This window comes from Mycteria americana, chromosome 14 (assembly GCF_035582795.1).
Source record: "Mycteria americana isolate JAX WOST 10 ecotype Jacksonville Zoo and Gardens chromosome 14, USCA_MyAme_1.0, whole genome shotgun sequence".
Lineage (NCBI taxonomy): Eukaryota > Metazoa > Chordata > Aves > Ciconiiformes > Ciconiidae > Mycteria > Mycteria americana.
This window is the reverse complement of record NC_134378.1, coordinates 12,035,802-12,058,323: the sequence shown is the minus strand read 5'-3', so window position 1 is coordinate 12,058,323 and position 22,522 is coordinate 12,035,802. Positions and strand designations below refer to the sequence as shown.

At 42.6% G+C, this 22,522-nt stretch overlaps 1 protein-coding gene across 1 annotated transcript in view; it reads left to right on the top strand.

Moving 5' to 3' along the window:
* The first annotated feature begins 15,870 nt into the window (after positions 1–15,870).
* The window catches only part of BMP7 (bone morphogenetic protein 7), a 48,088-nt gene continuing 41,436 nt past the window's right edge, over positions 15,871–22,522 (top strand). Inside the window, exon 1 of the mRNA XM_075517379.1 lies at positions 15,871–16,393. Within this exon, the coding sequence (XP_075373494.1) occupies positions 15,871–16,393 (523 nt within the window). The remainder of the gene's footprint in view (positions 16,394–22,522) is intronic.

Sequence of the window (22,522 nt, the reverse complement as noted above, 5' to 3'; positions counted from 1 at the left end):
ATTTTTTTAGATTTTTAACATATCCCCATACTGCTTCCCCTGACTCCTTGTCACAGACTAGGGGGAAGAAAAAAAAAAAAAGAGGTGCAGAGGAAAATGAGAAAAAGCAAAGACAGAACCACTTAGGAGGCTGAACCAAGGAGAAGGGAACACAGTGCTCAGGAGCTTTGCAGGATGGTACCTGGGGCAGAGAGTAAGAGCAGGAAAATAGGCTGGGAACAAATACACAGGAAGGAGAGTGGAAATCCCTAAATGACAGGAAGAGGTGACAATTCCAGGCAAGACTCTCTGTCTTGTTTTGGATGATAGAGGTATCAAGATTCAGAAGGAATTTGGGCCATCTGAACTTGGCTAGAAGCTATACGCTCCCTCTATTCCTTCGTTCCCTCATACGTGTCAGCTCTGCAATCAAATGAAAAAATCAGTTTTTAAATTCCTTAACATTTGGACGTACATAGGCAGGTTTTACCTCCCTTATACTCCCTGCAGTCCCACTGATTTCAGTCCATGGGAATCTGAGATCATAGTTTGGCTCCAAGGAAATTCAATGTACAGATGTACACTAAGGAGATATACCATCTTTTCTCACCACTGGAGGGAACTTTTTTGCCCTAGTTTGAAAAAGAGCTTGAGTGTGATTAAGATAAAATAGCTTATAGAGAATTTGATACATGTGTAAATGTCTCCGGATATTTAATCAATGGGGAAGCAGTGGAACAGGTTTGGGCAGCCTACAGGTTGATGACCTGTTCTGATAAAACCTGGCTGGACTATAGAAGTCATTCAATATCCAGCCTTGTTGCAGTTTCTCATGGCCAGCTAGCCACATGGAGCACAGATTCCTGATTTTATGAGACTTTAACTTGCCACCCTCATACAGGTTATTGCAGTAGGATATAAGAAAGTAATCTGGAAGGAACATTGAAGTTTTACCTACCAAAAAAAAAAGTATACATTATGTATCCAGATTGGGATGGAGAGGAGGAGACTGTAAGAAATATTGGCTAGGAGTCCTACTATATGCATAGACATGAAATCTTGGCTGCCCACTGTATGAGCTAAAATGTTGGATAGTAACAGTGCTCTAGAAAAGATTGAACCCTGGGGCTTACTGCTAGGCATGATGGATTTAATTAGCAGGGTGTGTCTAGAGGGAATGAAGGAGATTCTTCTCAGGACGTGCCTCCACTTGAAACTGTGTGGGTTTTGTGCATCTCTGTTAAATGATTTGAAAAAAACTATTGTATGATCAATGCACACATACCTCCTCGTGCTACTGTCCTGCACATAAGAAATTCTTATTTTCTGTCACTGCAGTTCTTCATGCCATAACAACATATTCTTTATGAGGTTAGTTTAATTTCTCATCTTATTCAAACTGCTTTAGTGTTTTGTGCTATTTCCCACATGTTCGGTAGTGAACCGTTTCACACCTTTTCAGTTACAAATAGAATAAAAACTGGCAGATTAGTGTGCAACTGAAACAAAAATACCCAGTGAAAATGCTAATGCTAGGTTTTCCCTCTGATCAGCAGACTACATTAAATAGCACATTTCCAATTATGCAACAGAAGATTTTGTTAGTCAATAAATCCACGCAATCTTAGAGGAAAGAAGCAATCTTAGAGGAAAAAATTAATCTTACATAACTGGAGTTTTGTTTCAGGAAATGAATTTATACTAAGAGATTCAGTCTCTTAATTGAAAAGATTTAGTGTGTTTGCATTCCACTTAGCAGTTTTATTTGTTCTTTAATTTGCAGGAGTCCATACTAGGAAATAATTTAACAGAAATGCCAAGAGGAAAGGGATGTACATACCAGGTTTGTGTGCAGACAAGAAACAGGGTCTCTTGAGCTATGCTACTAGTTGTGACCCTTAAAGACCTCAGAAAAATCTCTGAACATTTACATGTTAGTTGCTTTGTCTGTAAAATGGAAATTGAGTACTTGGTTATCTCACGCAACTGCCGTTACTGTTGGTATCCATAGAACGGGCAGTTGGTAAGTGCACTGCTAGTATTACGAATGTAACAAAATCAAAGGAAGCAGGATAAGATTTCATGGATGGGAAACACTGCCTTAACAAGAGCCTTTTTCAAATGTCTTTCTCTCCTGACAAAAGATGAGGAAATTACTAGTAAATGCATTAAATTGTATTACAGGAGGAAAAAAAGCTGCCATCTTTATAGTCTGCCAAGAGGAGAAAACCAGCATTGAGCTGTACTACATACAAAAATGTTTGTATATTGAGAGTGATCCTGTATCAAGCTTGTGTCCCAGTGTGGGAATTTCGTTTGCAAAAGAACTGCAGGGATTGTTCTGCAAAGAGCATAGAAGCCTATGGACCCCCCTGCCTTTCCCAGGAACTCTTGCTGCTTAGCTTACTCTTTCTGGCTGGGAAGTCTGAAAAGAGTTCACAGAGGAGCAACAGGATCAGACTTCCTCTCCCACCTTTTGTTGCAGAAGAAGAAAAGGGTTTGATCCAGTCCTCTAAGAACACTTCAGACTGAATTAGACCACAAACAAACCCATATTGCACACAAAATATACACTCACTTAAAAACGTCACCTTCCTAACTCCTGGAATTAAAAATCTTCAAAGCTGCTATTTACAACCAAATATAGCCAAATATCTTTAAGACCTAATACAAATGATACTGAAACTATCATTTGCTATGACTTAAATAACCATGCCACAGGTCTGATTTTAGCTTCCACTGAAAACGGATATAAGGAACCAGCACCCATGGACGTGCAGGCGTATACGCACGCACATATTTCATCCAACCCACCACTACCAGTCCAGGTCACGCTGATTAACACTTTTCACATAAACACACTTTTTCTTATTTGAAATGTTAATGCCTGCTTAGTGCAAGGTGAAAGTCTATCCAACGATAGAATCCCCCCTTAAGAGTGTTAATTAAACAGGACAATAATAATCCACTGGTGATTTATAGTGAGGTGGATTACTAGACCGTAGTGGTTGGTCTGATAGGCATTTATTGCCTACTTAACCATTTAAGTATAACAAAAAAAAATCATTGTGGTACAAAAGGTGATGAATGTTTCTGCTAAAACAGTCCATTAAGATGATTCATTAACATTACAAAGAGGTCTGCAGCCTGTGTGCCACTTGGAGCCTGTAAAAGTCTGGGAAAGTGAGAGGCATTACCATAGGAAATGCTTTATGCTAAATGTGCGCTGATAGAATCTAAAGTCCACTTGCTGCAGATAACATCACTCTTTACATTTTGCACTACAAGGTCTGAGGATGCTTTGTACTTCTCAGTTCTCCAGCTAGAGAATGTATCTTCCTAACAGAGGAGTGCGGGAGGAGAGGAGTAATAAAAGTCACAATGCTCTGGCATACATTTGAGTCCCTCATACTTCCCTTTGAACTGATGCTGTTACTGGAATGCCGAATCGCTGGTTACACCACTGCAGAATGACATGGGAGTCATGAGTTATAGTCACAACAGCTACGACTTTATTAAATGCACATCAAATAAAGCTAGTATAATGATCTTTTCAGGTCAAATAAGAGCAGATTCCTGCTGCGTAACAGCAAGGAGGGATACCAGCTACAACTGATACACGGAATTGTAGAAGGGTTAAATCAGCGTGTAGATGTATCCAAAACACCAAAATTAAGACCTCAATATTTTCCTAACAAATTATTCCCTGAAAGGTGGAACTAATGAAGCTTGATTCTTTATGGATTTATGTTACATCTCCTACACCTCCCTATTGGAATAACCCCAGCTGTCCTCCTCTCTTCTACCATATCACACTGCAATGCCTCCAGCCCCCTTCATCCTTCCAGACTCTCCCCCCGCCAAGAACATGCAGTATCTCTTACTCTCTGGGGTGTACCCTAGCATGCCTTGGCATCTTCCCCCTAGCTATCCCCTGACTTTTTTGATTTGGCGGCTGAATAAAGCAGTGCTTTCGCCGAGGAGTATCAGAGCAATGTGCAAATCAGCCAAACGGCTTGCTGTTGTCAAACACAATGAATAATTGCTGAATTCTCCCTTCTTCCTCAATGGGAGCATTAATAAGGATTCCTTCCTCTACTTAGGTGCTAATTCTTGCAAAACTGGTAAGGACGTAGTGTATCTCGAAACTTCTAAGTAACCTGTGGCAAACGTGTCAGCATATTGGAAACTGGGTCAGACAAATAATAGATTGTGTAAGTAGTTTCCCTAGGGAACCAGACTGAGAGGCGTGATAGGATCTCCACTGATCAGGAGTCAGTAGAATCTTGTTTATATATTTCATCCAAAGTAGAGCATCACCCAGCGCTTCCTAAATTACAGGAAGTGTGTACAGCGCCTGTTCAGACAACCTGCGTTAGCTCAAAACAAGCCAGGCCAGGTTCTAGGAGCAGAACAAGAAACTCGCACCAGAGCGAATAAATTCTGCTTCTCGGTGGGTAATTAGACTACTTCATTTCTCAGTAGGTGAATTAGCACAGCTATACCAAATCCTGGGCTGGAGATGACTTAGATAGTTTTGCTGTCCCTGCATGGTGTTCGTTTTCCCTCCTAGAGACTTCGGTTGTTCAGAAGTGAGTGTTAAAAGTGAAACATTACAGATACTGAATCTGTACAAAGGAATGGAGCTGAGAGGCACATGTGACATCAAACATAGCTACCCCCAATATTGTTCAGTATCATTTAACTACTTGGGGAATTTGGCAAGCCACATTTAATATCTGACGCAAAATATACGTCCAGTTTGCTCTTCTAGGAAAACAAGGCATTGACCGCAGACCTAAATCTGTAACAACGCTTTATTACAAGGCATGCTGAACTGGATTGACTTCATCTACAGTAATGGGACAACTGTTTTCAAGTAGGGCCATTAACCCAGTAATCAGCTTTCCAATAAGCAGTTGCAGAAATGGTAAACGTCTTTAAAATTAACTAGCTGATTAATGAATTGAGAGTGCTGAGGCACGGAGAGAGCGTGCTGTTGAAATGCATGCTCTCCACCTCTACATACGCCTTTAGATTCCCCTGGGACACTTGCAAGTCTCAGTTCTTAGTCAATAATGCCCAAGGGTGCACAGCGCTAGGCAAGTGCATTTGTGGTAGGATCAGGCCTGGGTGTAAGACAGACAGCAAGGAGGAAGGAATACAAAATAGTGGGAGGTTGGCAGGAGCACAGGCTAAACCAGAAAGAGAAGCTGAACATGTGTGTCCAGTGGAGCTTGATGAGATTCAGAGTGGGACTGGGAACAAGGATGAAAGGATTGGATTGAAAGATCCATGTTTGCAAAGGAGAAGAGCTGAAATTTCAACCCAATAAATTTTCTGATTATTTTTCCCTACATACTGAATTTAACTTAATTTCAGTACTAGCTGAGAGACAGTCATCAACAGCTTTTGGTATTGTACTCTACATATTCCTTACGAAGTTCCCACAAATTTACACACACAGATTTTATCATCCCAGACCACACTTCACTTGCGATCTCTCCTTAAACCTACAAAAATACTGAAGGTAAATGCTTCGCATTTGTACAATAGAGAGGTAGGTCTCAGCTCAGAAAAGGTGCTTTGCAATTTTTGGACAAAGTGCTTTTTGCCATCAGAAGATGCCAACCTGCCAAAAATATAATTTTTAAAAGTAATATATTGATTTCCATGGAAATATAGTTAGGCAGGTTCAGGTATTTCCATGAGAAAAAACGGTTCTGAATGAGAACGGAGTAGAAATGTGGATGTTACTTTATTCACCCCTGAAGTCAGAAAAATACCCAAATATATGATAGCACCCTACCAAATGCAACAGAATAATTGTCTGTCTATTCTCTATACAGAGAATAGACAGGCTATACAGAGAATAGAATTCTCTATTCTCTCAGCTACTTTACTTTGTTTAAAAAAATAAAAATAAAATTCCCTAGGCCAAAGAGAGACTGAGTGATGAAAACAGCCTGGTGACTAAGTCTCACCTATGAAGTACAGGACTCCAAGCAAGCTCTTTTTCAACCCACTTCAGAGCCCAAATTTGACTCTGACAAAAATAATGTTGAAAACATTATGTCAAATGTCTGCTCCAAATCCCATAAAGCACTACTTGGATATGGCTCAAGTAAATAACCTAGCCACTGGATGTTGGCTATTCTGGGATGTCTCATTCTTTCTATTCATGTTTTGTTTTTTAAATCATTCTGTGACAAATCTAAAACAAATGTCAAAACCGTTAATTTTTTTATATACTAGAGGTTTTTTGTTTCTGGACAACTCTAATTCTCAGTGCACCACCCTTAACTCTTCAATTCATTTTTTCTCTTATAACTTGATCCAAGTTGCTGGCCTTTAGCAGAGCGAGAGACATTTCGCTCTTGCATAGGGATAATTAATTTGATTTGTGCATTCTGTGTTGTCCTATATCACTGATTTTTAAAGTGTGCTTCACAAGCATTTGGGGCCCATGAGCTGCTTTTACAGGGATCCAAAAAGGTAAATAAGACAGATTGCTTTGATATGACATAAAGAATTGGCTGCTGCCCAAGCCTGCAAATAAGAACATTTTGAAGATCACTGCTTTATACCAATATACCTGTGTCCTACTGTTGTTAGTATAGGTTGAAAGCTTGCAATAAGATTTTATTTGCACTGGGATGAATAACTACTAACATTATTAAAATCTAAGAGAATCACAAGATTGTTTGAAAGGCAGTAAGAAGAATACTTTGGCTCAGGAGATTCATGTATAAACAGATTAATCACTTTCAAGAGAAAGCAATTTTACATCAGTCAAAGTTAATATAAAGTTCATGTTGTTACTTTTTCCTCATCTTTATCCTAATGTAATCGTACGAAAACTAGAAAAAAATTATCCTCTTTGACACTGTTGTTCTTCATTATTAACACATCATATCTCTAATATGACCCCTAAACATGAGAGTTTCTAGTCAAAACATTAAATAAAATCTGGTTTACGTGGCATTAAACACAGTTAGAAATCCATTTGTTCATTTATTCTGATAAATTAATTCCCACAAACTTCTGTAGATAGATTCAGAAAACAAGGTGTTTTTTCAGCCTATCCACCTGGACTTCTCAACCAGAAAGTCTCTGAGGCAGCAAATTTAGTCACAGTTAGTCTTTTTTCCAGAGATTTTCAGTAAAAACAATCCTCAGATGTGGATTTTTGAGGAAAGATGGGACAAAATTAATACTGTACCTTCATGCTATCACATTACACAGTTACCATATTTAATCCGGAAAACTAGATCTACAGCACTCTGTACAATGCTTACATGCATACAAATAAGAAAAATAAAATTGCATTCATGGAAAACATTGACACGTGCTTATGGACCTCGGCTACGCTGCCATGAGAACAGTCATTTTCACAAAAGGCCAGGTCAAGCCTCAGCTGCTCTTCCCCAGAACTGTCCTTTAACAGAAGCATTTTCTCTATCCCTAGCGCAACAACACAGCTTGCAGTAAAGAGACAAATTAGGCTCTGCATTTTATTAGCTCCCTTGATGTCCAAACTGCTCTTCCATACATACCAAATATAGTAAACAGTAAATGCTCAGCTTTTTGTTCTTGCCTCAAGGCTTAGAAACAACTTGCAAATCCTCTCAATTCATTTTACGTCCCCATTCCTTCCATTAGACTTGCTAACAGTATCTTTCACAAAGATTCTATTGTTTCTACTGGAAATCTCTTAAAGATTTCTTTGACATTTCTCTTTCTCTCAGTATCCTGTCACAGGGCACTAGACCTTCATCCTGCACTTACCCAAATCCTTCCTTTTTCCAAGACACACTGAAACCTTCCATCCCACTCTCCTATGAAGGACGAGTGTGGATGCTATCCATAACCAAAAAACAAAAGCCCAAAGCTGCGAACTGCTGAGCAAATGGCAGAGTGCCCTCAGATGCCCGTCACATCGTGGAGACTTGAAGGTGTTCTGAATCTTGTAGGAATTACTTTTCTCCATGATTTAGCCTTTACTCAGAATATGTAGTTCCTGTCTTAATGGATGTTCTTCTCTCTTCTCCTTCCATGATCTCTTCCTATCTGTTTCCAAATGAAGCAGTAGCCCGTGCTTTAAGTCAGAAATACCCATAGTAAATCAGATGCTGGAATGCAAACTCCAGCTTCTTTCAGAAGAAACTGGCATTTCTATTTGCAAATGTAGTCAGCGTAACTCCCAAATCATCCAAACTATGGACTTTTGCTGCCTGACCTATCATCACTTCCCAATTACATACAATGAAGATGCTCTGTAAATCGGGTTTTGTTTAAGTGGAAGGTCCTCTGTGCTATTCTTCTGGTGTATTCAGGACACAGAAATAGGGACAGAAATAATCAGGAGGTGATTCATAATCTCCATAGCCCTCAACTGCGTGAAGACACACTGTCTATGCTACACGTATCTGTACAGAGTGTCCTATAGCTACTCATCTGGAAGAACAAGAGTTTGGTCCTTAGTGGTTTCAGTTTGACACCGTATCTCCAATTTCTCTAGAAACTAAACAACTGAAACCTTTCCCCTGCTCAGAGCTTTCCCCTGCTCACAATAAACACGTTATTCACGAAGATGATTTTTACCCCCAAAACAAACGCAAGGATCTTACTGGAATGTAAAAATCCAAACTTCTTTGGACTTTACATTTTTATTTTCATATGAGCTTAACAGGTAACAACTAATCTCCTCCAAAAAAAATTCAAGCTTTTATATGGAACTCATAAGAGTCTATTTTATAGCCCCTTGATTTAAGTAAACAAACAAACAAACTGCTTCCTTCTGCTCTTTTCCCGACAATCCAAATATTTAGAACTCTTTATAGGATGCTAATTGTGGAAATTCATGCTTTTAAATTATTCTTTTTGGGTGCCTTGAACAACAAAAACAACAGATTCTCTCTTGTGGTCAGACCACCAAAGCGGAGTAAAGTGCAGTAACTCGGAGAGTTTCTGCCCCATGTTCTGCTCTGCTTGTCCTTTTGAAAGGGGTCTCAATGAAGAGCCTTGTTGAGACCTCCGCTGGTGCCACTGTTTATAGAGGGGGTCATTAGGAACAGTTTAGTCAGAACAAAAGGGGGTTTGTTTCTATTGTCCCGCTTGCAGTTTGACGATGTCTTAACTGAAAAATTATCTTAATAGTCTAACAGTATATATTTGCCTATGGGGCTCAGACAACTGCAGAAAAGGCTTTGGAGGAACGCTGAAAAGATGCACTTTACAAAGCAAACTCAGTGCACGCTAAGCACTATTTAGGAGGCAAAAATTTTCTGACCGCAAACGTAGAAATCCCAGTCTCGGAAAGATAAACTTTTACAGCGTTGCACTGAGAACTGACGCATCCTCCACAAAGAGAGCAGCAGTAATACCAACCGCTCCGTATACGGTCGCGGGAGAGCCCCAGGTCAGTTCCTCGGCTGGTGGAAATGAGCATACCTCGGTCTCCTCACATGGTGCTATGCCAATGTACACCAGCAGAGGAAACAGTCCCTTCCTATCATTTTAAAATCCTCCAGCATAAACTTGTGATTAATGATTTTCTGCTGCTAAAGCTCTGGGAGATTGCTTCACGCAGCCACTTGTAATGTGGCAAACCTCCTCCCTCGGTCAGCGCGGGAGCTGGAACGTTCCTCAAACCGTGGAGAATTGGGGCCAAACTGTGCTACTCTGTGCAACTTGGGAAGGGATTTTTGTGGGCAGGGCTTTAGAGAATCAAATGAATCTCCAACTTCCATCTTGTTTCAGACCAGTTCAGAAACACTGCTATAAATCATCGCAGATATAAAGAAAGATATTTTAGAGGCAGAACCAGAGACAAAAAATGCACATTGTATCTCCGCAGCCCCATGCAGCTCGAAATTGGCAGCTCAGGACTTCCAATTTGCGTGGCTTTAATATGTATTCACAATAAACTGTTAAAATAATTGTTCCTATGGAAATGAAATATAAATAAAAGTAGAAGCTGGGACCACGTTAAGATAATGTTGGACCAAATTCTGTTTCCTGCTTATTTAAATGCACGAGATAAGCCTCAACAGGAGAGAAACTGTGGGGTGCAGCTGTTGTATATAATCCTGCTTCCTACAGACCTGTAAACCCCACAGTCTCCAAAGATCTCTCTGCTCCAGCAACAGAAGTTTTATGATTCAGGGGCATGGTACATATGGTTTAGCATACACACCCCAATTTTCCATGCAACCTCCCCTGTTAGGATTACTAATACTTGTGGCATGAGTAGTTTGTACAGCAGCTGTGCAAGGGTTATGCAAGCATTTATGTACACATTGGAATAAAGGCACAAAATAATGGTTCTTTTGAGGTATCACTCTGCACCTGCCTGGAGAGAAAAAGTAAAGCCATCCAAATTTGTCCCATTGCATTTTACAGGTCAGAATCAGTTATTGTTGTTCCCTTTGAAAACAATGAATAGGTTTTATATGCTTTTTGTACATAGCTGAGTGTAAAAATACCAACCATCTCTACCTTTAGTGAATACGAACAGCAGAAAACTAAAAAAATACTCCAGAAGACATAAATATATGTTAATAAGAAGAATCCTGAATGTCTGAGGATGGACTGTAGAAGCAGAGATTGCCATTTATTATAAGAAAACGTTACAGCTAAGCAGACTTTCAGAGGCACATTTCCAAGGTGCTGCAGCATGGCTTAAGTCCACTCCTAACAGTGACATATGAGTGCGTTCTCAGCATAGTTTTTCACAAATATAAGCCTAAGATTTCAGATTACAATGTTAGCAGTGAAGGAAATGCCTGGGTTTATGCCAAAAGCTTCAGTGTGCACAGAATAATTTAATAGTACAAAATTAAATTCAGTTTTGTTTGGGCTGCTTTGGCAATATATGGACCTAAAAGCGGTCCTGCGTTAAACAATATTCATATGTATGTATCTGTGCTGCTACAGAAATATATTACTTACATAAAGTTTAAAGACATTATTGAAGTATACTGGTGTATGCACACATACACGTGCTCATACCAATATACAAACAATTACATACAAACATATATATAAAATATAACGTAGGTCTATGTTCAAGCTGTATCTAGATGTATGATAAATGTAATACTACAAATGTTTCAATGATAAGAACTCATTTCTAATGTTCTCTGGAGTAAATAACAACAAAAGAATCCCCATGGAGATCAAGTTTTATAAAGTGAAGACCTTTGAAGTGCTGAACTGTGAAGGGCTGAACTTTGTCCACCTTACTCAGTTGACGAACATTAGATTCAGCACCACGGTCCCATTGCATAAATCCAAAGATCATCTTCTGTTTTGGTTATGACTAGCATCTCCAGAAGTAATAATGCCCTTTCATACCCCAAAACACAGATTTCATTGCTGTCTCTCCTCTGGTCAGTAGCAATGAGAACCAATACTTGATTTTCATAACATAACCAGTATATTCCAACCCAGCACAGTTCAACCCAGATCTCTTCAAATTCCTGGATTAGAGCTAATATAATGGCTTACCCATAATGCGATTACTTTCATGTTGGTGAATATGTTCTCAGTAATGATGCTGAAGAGATGAATAGAAACTTTTGATAAGAATGATCCAATATAGCGTAAGTAAATATGCAAGCTAATTATGAAGTCTTATACAAATAGTAATGCTATTATTTTTGTTATGTAAGTGTTTTGCATGCACAGGGCCCAGAGGAACAGCTCAAAATTCCCCAAACACATGCTATTTTAGTGGGAATATTTGGAAGAAGAAAAAAGTTTGCTATAATTTAGGACTTGCACTTTGTTCAAGACAAATGAGAGAAGATGCAAAACAGAATGGAAAAGAAACATGGTTAAAGTTAAAAAGAGGACATCAAAGTAGGAAGGCAAGGAGCTTGAAATTGATTCAGCAGAAAAGAGGAAAAAATGCTTTGGGTCTGATTTTTAAAAAGTCATGAACGGAGTTTGTGAGCAGAACCCACACTTTTTACTGCCCATTTGGTAAAACTGAATGCAAATTGCCAAATTCTGCCGCTGGCATGTGCCTGATACGGGTCCATGATGATGACAGCAGCACATACAAATTCATCAAGCACAAACCTGCACATTTTTATCCATTTCATGTTTTAAAATCATACCCTTTATCTCCTAAGAGCATGCTTCCAACTATACTGACTTCCACACAAACAAAACCAATGGCAGTAGTTGGTACAAAAATCAGATAAGAGCATACACGCAAAGCTCAAAGAGATCCAAAAGTTACTCAATCGGTAATGTGGCTTGCGCAGAACCTCAGAAACATTGGGAGTTTGTTTTTATAGAAATTATCTGAAGGAGCAAGTGCCAACAAACAGGGATTACTTCATCATAAGCATTTAGTTTTCCTTCTCAAGAAGAGGAGGACAGACAAGAGAAGCAGAGAAGAGTAAGAGGAAAAACTGGTTTCTTAATTGATCCAGGAAGGAGGAGGAAAAAGACAATGACATGAGGGTGCCAATATTTCAGCAACCTGCATGGAACTGATCCTACAGGAAGCAGGATGAGGTTTACGCAGCAGGAAAGAAAGGAGGGAAGAGAAAGACATTGTCCATGAGAAAGGCAATCCAGTTTGTACCTTTTCTGTTTGAAAGGTATTTGAAATTCAAGCTGGGATCTGAAGACTGGACCGTTGCAGTTTGAGCTGCATCATCCTTTATTGCATGCAGCAGAATAAACGCTGCTCTTTGTTGTGTCCCAAAGCAAGCTGAAGTCAAGAGCTGAGGACCTCACATTCAAAAAAATTATTCTTTAACAGGTTCCCTTTCTCATCGCACACTCCTAGAGTGGTTTTGTTATGCTGTTTTAAGAAGACGTGCGAGCAGTACCCCCATTGCAAATTATCATGCATTTATTTAATGCTGTACCTGGTGCAATAGGATCGTAGAAAATACTGCTATAAAAGATTAAACTCTCACAACTCTTGCTATGAAAGCATAGGATACAGTTGCAGCATTGACCTCTCTTTAAAGAACATATCCTGCATTAAATCAGGATGTATCTAAACTTGGCCAAACCCAGACCACTTAAACAGACAAAATAAGAAGGAAATAGATTCAAACATCACTTTTTCAGGAAATTTGTCAAATCAAGAGGTTTCAAGGTTTACTTTCCTTCCTCTGCCGTTTCTTCAATGGCACATACAGCTTCAACAGTGGTTACCTAAGGTGTTAACGAGTCAGGATCCAAACCTCCCAAATTATCTTTTTCTTTTCTTTCTCTCAAAGAGTGATGTCATTCCAAAGCACGACACTGACCTGAAATGTAGTCAGTTTTAAAATGTGAGCTACAAGCAATTCAGGTGTAAGTAATTCAGGCGGCAGAGACACCTGCTCTCCAGTCCACCGGTCCATCCTTACCGATTTTTTAATCTCATTGTCCATGACAAAGGCAAGTCTCCTCGCCCTGGTCCTGCCTGAAGAAAGGCCAACACTCAAAACTCAGGAAAAACAAACTGCCTACAAGGAACAAAAAAGAAAGTGAAATCAAGTTATCTGCAGCTGAAAGGGAGAGCGGAGGGATACCGAATCATCTGTCTGCCCTTCCACCACCAGTTTAAGCCAACCTAAGGCAGCCCAGCCCAGACACCCTCTCCTTGCCCCCAGCTGTGCATTCCTGTGGCCTCCCTACTTCCAGCACAATATGTAGTCAGTCAGAACAAGGAGCTGATCCAGCAGAAAATTAATTCAGCAAAACCAAACACATAAATGGTTAAAAAAAGATTACTTTTAAAAACAGAATCAGCTTCCTGACCTGCGTGTGGATATAAGCGTTAGTACTGGTATTGGAGAGGGGTGGGGTTGCACGGCCAAAGGTCCCAGCTGGGGTGGGATGAAAAAACCCCATCTTTCTCAGGAGGAACCTGGCTTTAGATCAGCTTAAATTGATCTAGAAACCACACCCTCGGCAAGAGAGAAATTTAGGCAAATACCTGCCTGGTTAAGAGCAGGTTAGTGCTGCTCCTCAGGAAGTACAAAAGCTGCTAGAGAGTTTGATCTCAGCTGGGCATCCAAAATGCAACTGCTTAGGTACTGGTGTTTTCATTAGTGGGGAGCAATGGGAAGGCAGCTACAGGGGTGGTGTTCGAGCACCCCCGTTAGCACCACTGAGTTTAGCAAGTGCTCTCATGTTACCTAAAGTGGATGTGGCTTTGCAACCTCTCTCCCCCCACCATCCTCCCAGAACTTGAGCCATTCCTAAACATGAGTTAGGACTGAGCTAGGAGTTTAATGCTGGTTCCACCACTATTTCAAGAGCTCTGTGAGTCATTTCGATGTCATGCCTCAGTTTCCCTGTTATTAAGAGGTGCACATGCATGCATACAAACACACTAAATCACTCAACGTGTTTCCCATGCAGCTTTTTTGACTGGTTACCTGCCATTCACACAAGGATTTTAAACATAAAGAGCTAAAAGAAGTGCCGAATATTAGTTTCCAGAACAGATGCAGGATCTGGTGCTGGATACTACTGGATATTGCTCATCTGAAAACATCAGATGCACAATCTATCAAAAAACCAACACTGACCTCCTTTATCCCCTGCCCCTCTTCTTCCTCCTTTGCCTAAGGAACGAATCTTAATGTCAGCATAAACTTAGTGTGTATATATATATGGTTTCTGAAATTGCCTTGGGCGGGATTCAGTGACCCAGATAAACCCTTCCATCCTGCCTTCCCCTTGCTTTCCAAGTAAGATTTGGGAAGCAGTAGTCTACACTTCTTATCTGAGATTATTATTATTCTTGTTATTTACTGTTGCAGTAGACATCTACTGGACTACTCAGGACTGGACTACTCAGGACTGGGGCTCCATTACTGTAGATGTTTTACCCACTGAGTTTAAAAAAAAAAAGTCACTGCTTCAAAAAGTTGACAATCCGTCTCAAGACAGTATTCCACAAAGGCGTGTACCAGAGCGCAGAAGGAAAGGGGAAGGCGAGAGAGCAGGATCCAGTAAGGGCATAAACCACCCGCGTGCACAGGTCGACGGTTCCAATCCAAGTAAACGTCGCTGGTTTTACCCCTCTTGTACGATAACCCCCCTCGGATTTCTAATGCTTCTCCATTAACTCTCCCCGCTGCCAGCTGGAAAAAGTGACCCGGGGCTCGATGCACACAGACATACATGCCTACGTGCGCGAATGTATAATCATCACATTTTAAATAATTTAGTGCTGTTGGTTTTGTGCTGGACAGTCTCTCGCCATCTGTACTTCTTCAAAAAAAAAAAGAGTGGAAGGGAAGAAAAAAGCACGCCCGTGTACGCATGTTTGTGCAGACAGACGATATATGCTCGCATCTATAAGCTCTCTGGGAGTCTGGGCCCCTTCCTTATCCATAAACCACCCTCCCTCCTGGGGTGTCTTCTCCGTAATTACGTTCACGTTAATTTAGGCACTTGGGACCGGCTCACCCTCTCCCCCAAGCCAGCAGCCTCCGCAAACATCCTGAAAAGCAACCTGATCAGATGTTCCTCCTCTAGGCAGTTACACGGATTTTCTCTCCCAGGCGGTTTGGAGCGGGCGAGCGAGAGCGCCTGGGTTTTCCAGCCTGCTCCTCCCACCAGAGACAACCTCCCGCTGCCTCTCCGCCGAGCAGCACTGCACACACGGCTCCGCCGCGGCGTGCGGGACGCGGGCAGAGCGCGCCGCTCCCGCTCCCGCTCCCGCCGCCGCCGCCGCCGCCGCTTCGCCGGGGGAAGCGCCTCGGGCCGCCGCCGCCGCCGCTCCGTCCATGGGCCGGGGCCGCTAGCAGCCCCCGCCGCCGCCGGCGGGCCATGAGCGGGCTGCGGCGCCTCCGCGGGGGCCGCCGGCCGCCGCAGTGAGCGCGGGGCCGCGCCGTCCCTCCGCGCCGCTCCGCGCCGCGCATGCCGGTGGGGCGCGTCCCGCGGCGGGGCAGCCCCGCGCCCCCCGCGCCGCCCCTCCGCAGCCGCAGCCGCCGCCGCCGCCGCGCCGCGATGCCGGCGGCGGGGCGCGGGCAGCCCGCCTCCTGGCTCCTGGTGCTGGGCGCCGCCGCCCCCGCCCTCTGGCTGCGCTGCGTCCTCGCCGACTTCACGGTGGACAACGAGGTGCACTCCAGCTTCATCCACCGGCGGCTGCGCGGCCCCGAGCGCCGCGAGATGCAGCGGGAGATCCTCTCCATCCTCGGCCTGCCGCACCGCCCGCGGCCCCACCTCCACGGCAAGCACAACTCGGCCCCCATGTTCATGCTGGACCTCTACAATGCCATGTCCGTGGAGGAGGGGGCGGCGGGGGCCGCCGCTGAGGAGGGCGAGGGCTTCTCCTACCCCTACAAGCCCATCTTCAGCACCCAGGGGCCGCCCCTGGCCAGCCTGCAGGACAGCAACTTCCTCACCGAGGCCGACATGGTCATGAGCTTCGTCAACTTGGGTGAGTGCCTGCCCTCGGCGAGGCCGCGGGGCTGGCCCCGGGGTGGCCGGGCGGGGGACCGTGCCGCGGGGAGGCTGGAGCGGGGCCCCGGCCACCAGCGGGAGGGCAGGGGCTGGCGGCGCAGGTGGCCCCGGCAGGGAGCTGTTTCCGCAGCGGGTCAGGCGGGTGGCAGCCCACTTGGGCAAGGAAGGGCAGGTAGCGGCCCTTGGCAAAGCGGCTGCTTTGCGAGGCGGTAATTAAATGGCAGCGACGCGGGGAGGGCTCTGACTTTCCACCGCAGCATTTGGACAGCCACAAGCTCTCGCCACGCTCCACCCCGCACACCGACACACTAAGTTCTTTGTCGTCTTCTCCCTTTGATAGTTACTTGCCGCACCTCAGAAATTGGATGGGCAGGTAGGAGTTGAACAGGACGATTAGCAGGTCTGTTGCGCGTCCCGCACCGCCAAGGAAGACGCGAAACCCAGGCAGGACCACGGGTCCCGGCACGGCTCCCAGCGCCGGGCCAGCACTCGTGCCTGGTGCGGAGCCACCAGGGCTGCCCAGACGGATAGTTCCCTGCGGCATCCCCATGCCGCGCTCCCTCGGCCGAAGGGGCCGAGCTGCCCGCACATGTTTTCCTAATGGCTTGCGAGGGATTCCACAGTAAATCCTTATTTACTCCTGCAGCTTTTTCTGTTGACCCCTGTTTATGCAGCTAACTCGCCTCTTTTCACAAGCACATGTGGATGGGTTTATGCAAATTATACGAAAGTTGGCATGCTTTGTATGCGGCTCGCTAGGCCTCTCTAATTGGATGCCACGGCCCAATCTGATTTCTATTTGCTTGCTGTAGATTGCACACCCGTGTGGACTGACTTGGCCAGATTTGAGTAAAACATTGTCAGGATGAGCATTCTATTTTAAATATATAATTATAGACCTGGTTCACTCTATCCATTTTTAGACCTCATCACGTGCGGCTCTGAAACCACCACACGTACAGATTGGGTGCCTGCAAGTTCAAGACAGAATCTGACTAGTATTTCCAAAACAAGATCAACTCAAACTTTGTCCCAAACAAAGGGACACGCAAAGAGCAAGAGGAGCCCACCTCTGGCATGTAACCCGCTCGGGATTACAGACAGCCCCATCGCCAGTAAATCCATTAACACCTTTATGGATGTCACTGTTCTGGACACTTCCACTGTCCGGAGCTTCAGGGGCAACAAAGATTAAATCACCACCTAAATCACCACCGCTCTAATCCCAGCACTTTAACTAACTGAAAAAGATCAGTAGCTGGAAAGGCTCTGTGGCACACGTTAATAATTATCAGACACGGTAGCCATCCCGGCACAATTCTTGCATGATAGGGAGACACGGGACGCTGTGGGAGATCTCTAGTTTGCATGAGCTGCACCTCCTTATTGACTCCCGTAAGCTGCACAGTGGGAAGCTCTGAATTACATCTGGCCTGGGGGCTGCGCTCTTTGAGAGCGCTGGTGCTTTCCATTTGGAATTACAGTGTTTGTCTAATCGCTGCTAGATACTTAAGCCGATCAGCAATGATACATTTAAAATCAAATATTTGAGCGGCCAAAAGTACCAATGGCGGTCAAATATTTGACTTTAGAGATAAGAGTGATCTTGCTAACGTTGTTCTCTGTGGTTCTTGGGTCCTACACCATGTACAACCAGAGCGCAGGGAGAGTCCCGAACAGAAGACAAAGGATGTTGAAATAACGATAGCGAAATTCACACTTCTGTTTCCATTTCGGTAGAGAAGAGAGAACCTTTATGAAACATGTAAGTACCTAATGGAAGGGAGTTTAGCTCTGGGGAAGCAGCTCTGCTCCTCGGGCGTAGTTATTTACTGCATAACTTTCATCAGTGAAACTGCAGCGCTCCCGTCCTATGTTTCCTATGTAAGGAAGAGTCACCTTCGCAGCCCATGGAAGTTTTACATGAAAGGAATTCATGTTCAGATCCCCGATTATTTTGAATACAAAGGAGTGGAATCGATCCATAAATTGTGAAATAAAAACTGCATTTTGCATATGTCTGTTTTAATGTGAGAACTTTTTATAGAGCAGGTTATACCTGTATAAACTACGTAATCAGTAATCGACGTCCCAATGCGGTGTGATGACTACAGTGGATATATTCATTCATTTCGACCTGCTGGGCTTTGTAGTCTGCTTAGAAATCTAAAAGTGTTCTTTATGCAAAATACTTCATTATAATTTTATTTAATTAAATAAACCTCCTTTGCAGATTCTATAACAGCATGGTTAGCGAGGAGTAAGAGCGCAGGCAAAATCCAATAGTTTTAAGAGGGACAGGTGGAATTATTACCAGCAAGGCGTATTTCGGAGGTTTATCTGTACTGTTTTGTTCCTTTGTCGACAGTGCATGCCAGGACAAGTTTAAAAAGGACATAGATCTATAATAGCTTTCTTCATCACTGTGCACACCTTTCATCCCATTATAGTCATCGGTCTTTCATCTTTATAGGACAAAGACAGGCTTGTTTATGGACGTTTTAATGAATTAGACCAGCCACTCACTCCCGTATATAGTCAAATACAACACCTGCTTTGATATGTACAGTTTTCCGTGACATTCAGGGAAAATTAGAAGATCTGTTGTAGAACTGATATTTTTTTGGAGACTTTCGACAATGATCCCTTTTAAAGCAGAGCTGAATTGCTAAATGCAGACTGTAGTAAACTGTGTCCTAGTTTTGTAAGAGATACTCTGTGAGCATTGCATTTCACAGGTAGGCTTTTATTACTATACTAGAACCATCACAATGAGGAAGTGTCACAGCGTAATAAAGTCTCATCTTAGAATGGAGGAAGTAAAAGTGAGTAAAGAAATAATACTTTTAAATTTCAATAAATAAAACATGCTATTCCAGGCTTCCAAATGCTAATCTACAAATACACTTTCTTGCTTTATTCTTCTTATTCATCTATCTAGTCATACAACTTTAGAGGAAAAAATATTAAAAAAAAAATATTTACATTGCAAGATTTGCTGGGCTACATAGTAAAAAAAACAACGGCAAAACCCCCACACATTGATTTCTATGGAGATACTGTGTATATTTATTCCAGAGAATTTATACTGGGTATTGGTAGGGAGGAACCAGAATACAGGTGCTCCATTTCAGGGTTATGTTGCAGGGAGCTCTGAACTAAGCATGTAATGTTACTGTAAAATCTTGACAATTAATTAGATTTAGATTTACAACCAGTTAATTCACAGGCTACATTTTGTCTTAGCTTACACCTGTGCTAAGATGGATGGGGAATGGATTTGTGTCAAGAATGAAGTTACATGTAAATTAAAAGAGAATTTAGCCACAGTGGTCTAAGTTAGCCAGTTAATTACTGGCTAATTTTATAAAATTTATTACTATAATTTCAGTATTTGGAATTTCATTTCAGATCCTGCCCAAGTACAGTTTACAAACTGATCCATTTTAGGAACTGAAAAAACACAAAGCATTTTTTGCACAAGTTTAATTTCACATTTATAAACAGCAACTAAGGAGTAAACATCCTCTAGATTACTTAGACCCTCTCTTCTAAAAATAATCAAGTTGTCCTTATGCGGGTATTCTTGCCTTGGTAAACAGACTTGCTTAGAATATTTTTTAAGAGAGTCGGCACAAGTGATATGCAATTTGCTAATTTGTCTCGCGGTTGATTATAAAATGAGCAACATTGTTTAATCCTGGCAAAAAATAAGGGGGGGGGGGGAATTAGTCATTCTTGGAAGGAGCACATGAAAGTGGCTTTTGTTAATGTAAATCAAGAAGCTGAAGAGCCCCCAAGTTTCCTTTTATTTCATACCATCTGGCTATCCTTTTTGTTGACAAGTGTTTGGCATAGAGAACCATCTCTTTGCCCTTTAATAACAGGCTTTAACACTGTAGGGTATTAGAAAAAGATTCTATAACAGTTAAAAAATTTCCTTCGGGGAATACTTTATAAAGTGAGCACGGGCTGCAGGCATTTGCAGCTGTAACCTGGCTTGTGTTAAAATTTGGAAGGGGCTGCCTTGCATTCCAGCTCACTACAGGCCTTCATTGGTGTACAGCCAAAGGTTAATATAGATGTCACACAGTTTTTCTTTGGAGAGCCTCAGATATAAGAGTACGCGTACAGCTGTGTTTTTAGTAACCCTTTCATAATCACTTCTTTTAAACCTCATTTTCCTGCTTATATAAATCAAAGATTTTCAAGGATATTTGACCTGGATTTGAACTTATTTGATCTTCACATATTTCCCACTTGAAACAAAGCAGATTAAATGTTAGCCCTGGATGCCTGGTCATGATCACATGGTTTGTCCATACATTAGGCCAAGCCCTCGGCTTTTTTTTTTTTTCTCCTCCACCTAGCGCTGTTATAAGCTCCCAAGCCTGAACAGGTACATCCTGTAATTCTTTTGGACAGTACGGATATATGCAACACTTGGTGGTATAATATTAGCTAAGGGAGAAAGCTTGCAGCAAACGAAAGGTATGAAGTACACTGACCGTGCAGCAAGTAACTGGCAGGTATTCTCTGAATGTACGGACCTATTCTAGAGAGAAATGGATTCATTTTCTAATTTTCAGGTGCAAAATGGCAGAACAGAACAGGCACTATTTACCTCCGCCGTATGGGTGCGGTGGTAGCAGAGAACGGAGCAGCTGAGGACAGATGTCCTCATGCGAGGAAAAAGGACACGGAAATTGTCCCCATCCGCTCGCACGCTCCTGCGGCGGATTTATCCCAGAAGCAGGGTCTGTCCTCCGTTCCCACACAGGCCGTCCTGCGGAGGTGAAGCCCCCTCCGGGAACTGTAGTTTAAAAGCCAAAACGCAACGGCTTGTAAAGTGCCTGGAAGGAGACAAGCCTCGATGGCCAGATCCTGCGATGCTTGTAACAGGCGTTGGGCACAAGCGAAGCGTACAGGACCCGCTCCCAGCCCAGCTCCGCTTGCCGTCGGTTTTGCTTGTGCGCGCGGGTGTGCATCCCCCGCCGCGCCTTTTGCAAAGGAGGTTTAATGGCCTCTGGGCAGGCAGCATGAAACCAGGCGTTACGTTTTCGTCTGTAAATAAGCTTGAAACGCATTTTTGGGTAGGGGGGGAGTGATGTGTGAGAGAAGGTTACACAAGTGGTTGGAAACATTAATTAAAAAAAAGATTATAACTATTAAAGCCTAGTCAGAGCTGTTGACAGGCTCCTTTTAAATAGGACACTGCGATGTTTTAGTTTAATACATTCTGGCAGTGTCACCGGGGTTAAGGCTAATACTGGGATGTGTGGATCCTGTCATGTTATTGTCAGGAGGAATGCAGGGATTAGGTTTAAAAGTGGCGGTGGGTGAGTGGTGCAGCTGTGTACACTTATTATAAAAGATTTAAGTCCCACTGGTAAAATCAATATATTAAATTGCAAGAGCCTCTGTTTTTAATTAGTTTAAATCAAATATACTGTTAGTGCCACTATGGCTTCTATCCTTGAACCAAGTGAGGAAATGCTAATATTTATATGGAAACTGTTAATTTGTGGTTAAAATGATAACACATTTAGTTTTATGCCTCTAAATTGTTCTAACTCGATGAATACCAGTGAGAAGTTGCAATGAGGGATGAAGTCATCTGAGCAAGAACACAAGTAAGCAAATTTTGATAGCATGCCAGATAAAGAGACTACCTGTTGATACACAGCATTAAGAGACCACGATATTTTAAGCCCTTTCCAGTGGTACAGTCCTCCCTCTGGCGCCTGTATCAAAACACTCACGTGAATTAACTATATATATATATATATATTATATATATACATATAAATAAAATATGCTATTATATGTATATATTTCTTCGCTAAAGGGAAGGAACTTCTAAAGAAATGAGGGAGCTGTTTAAATTAGTTTCAGGATGAAGATTTTCATTCTCCAACTGTTTGAAGTAAATGGGACTACTCACGAGGACTAATCACATGGATGAAGTTCTGCACACGCATATGTTTGGAAAATGGAAACCCAAGAGAAAATTCTTGGCTAGGTCTTCATTGGTGTAAATTGTCAAATTTCTACTGAAGCTGGCCCTACGGTCTCATTTATACAACTGTACGTCCAAAGTAATTCC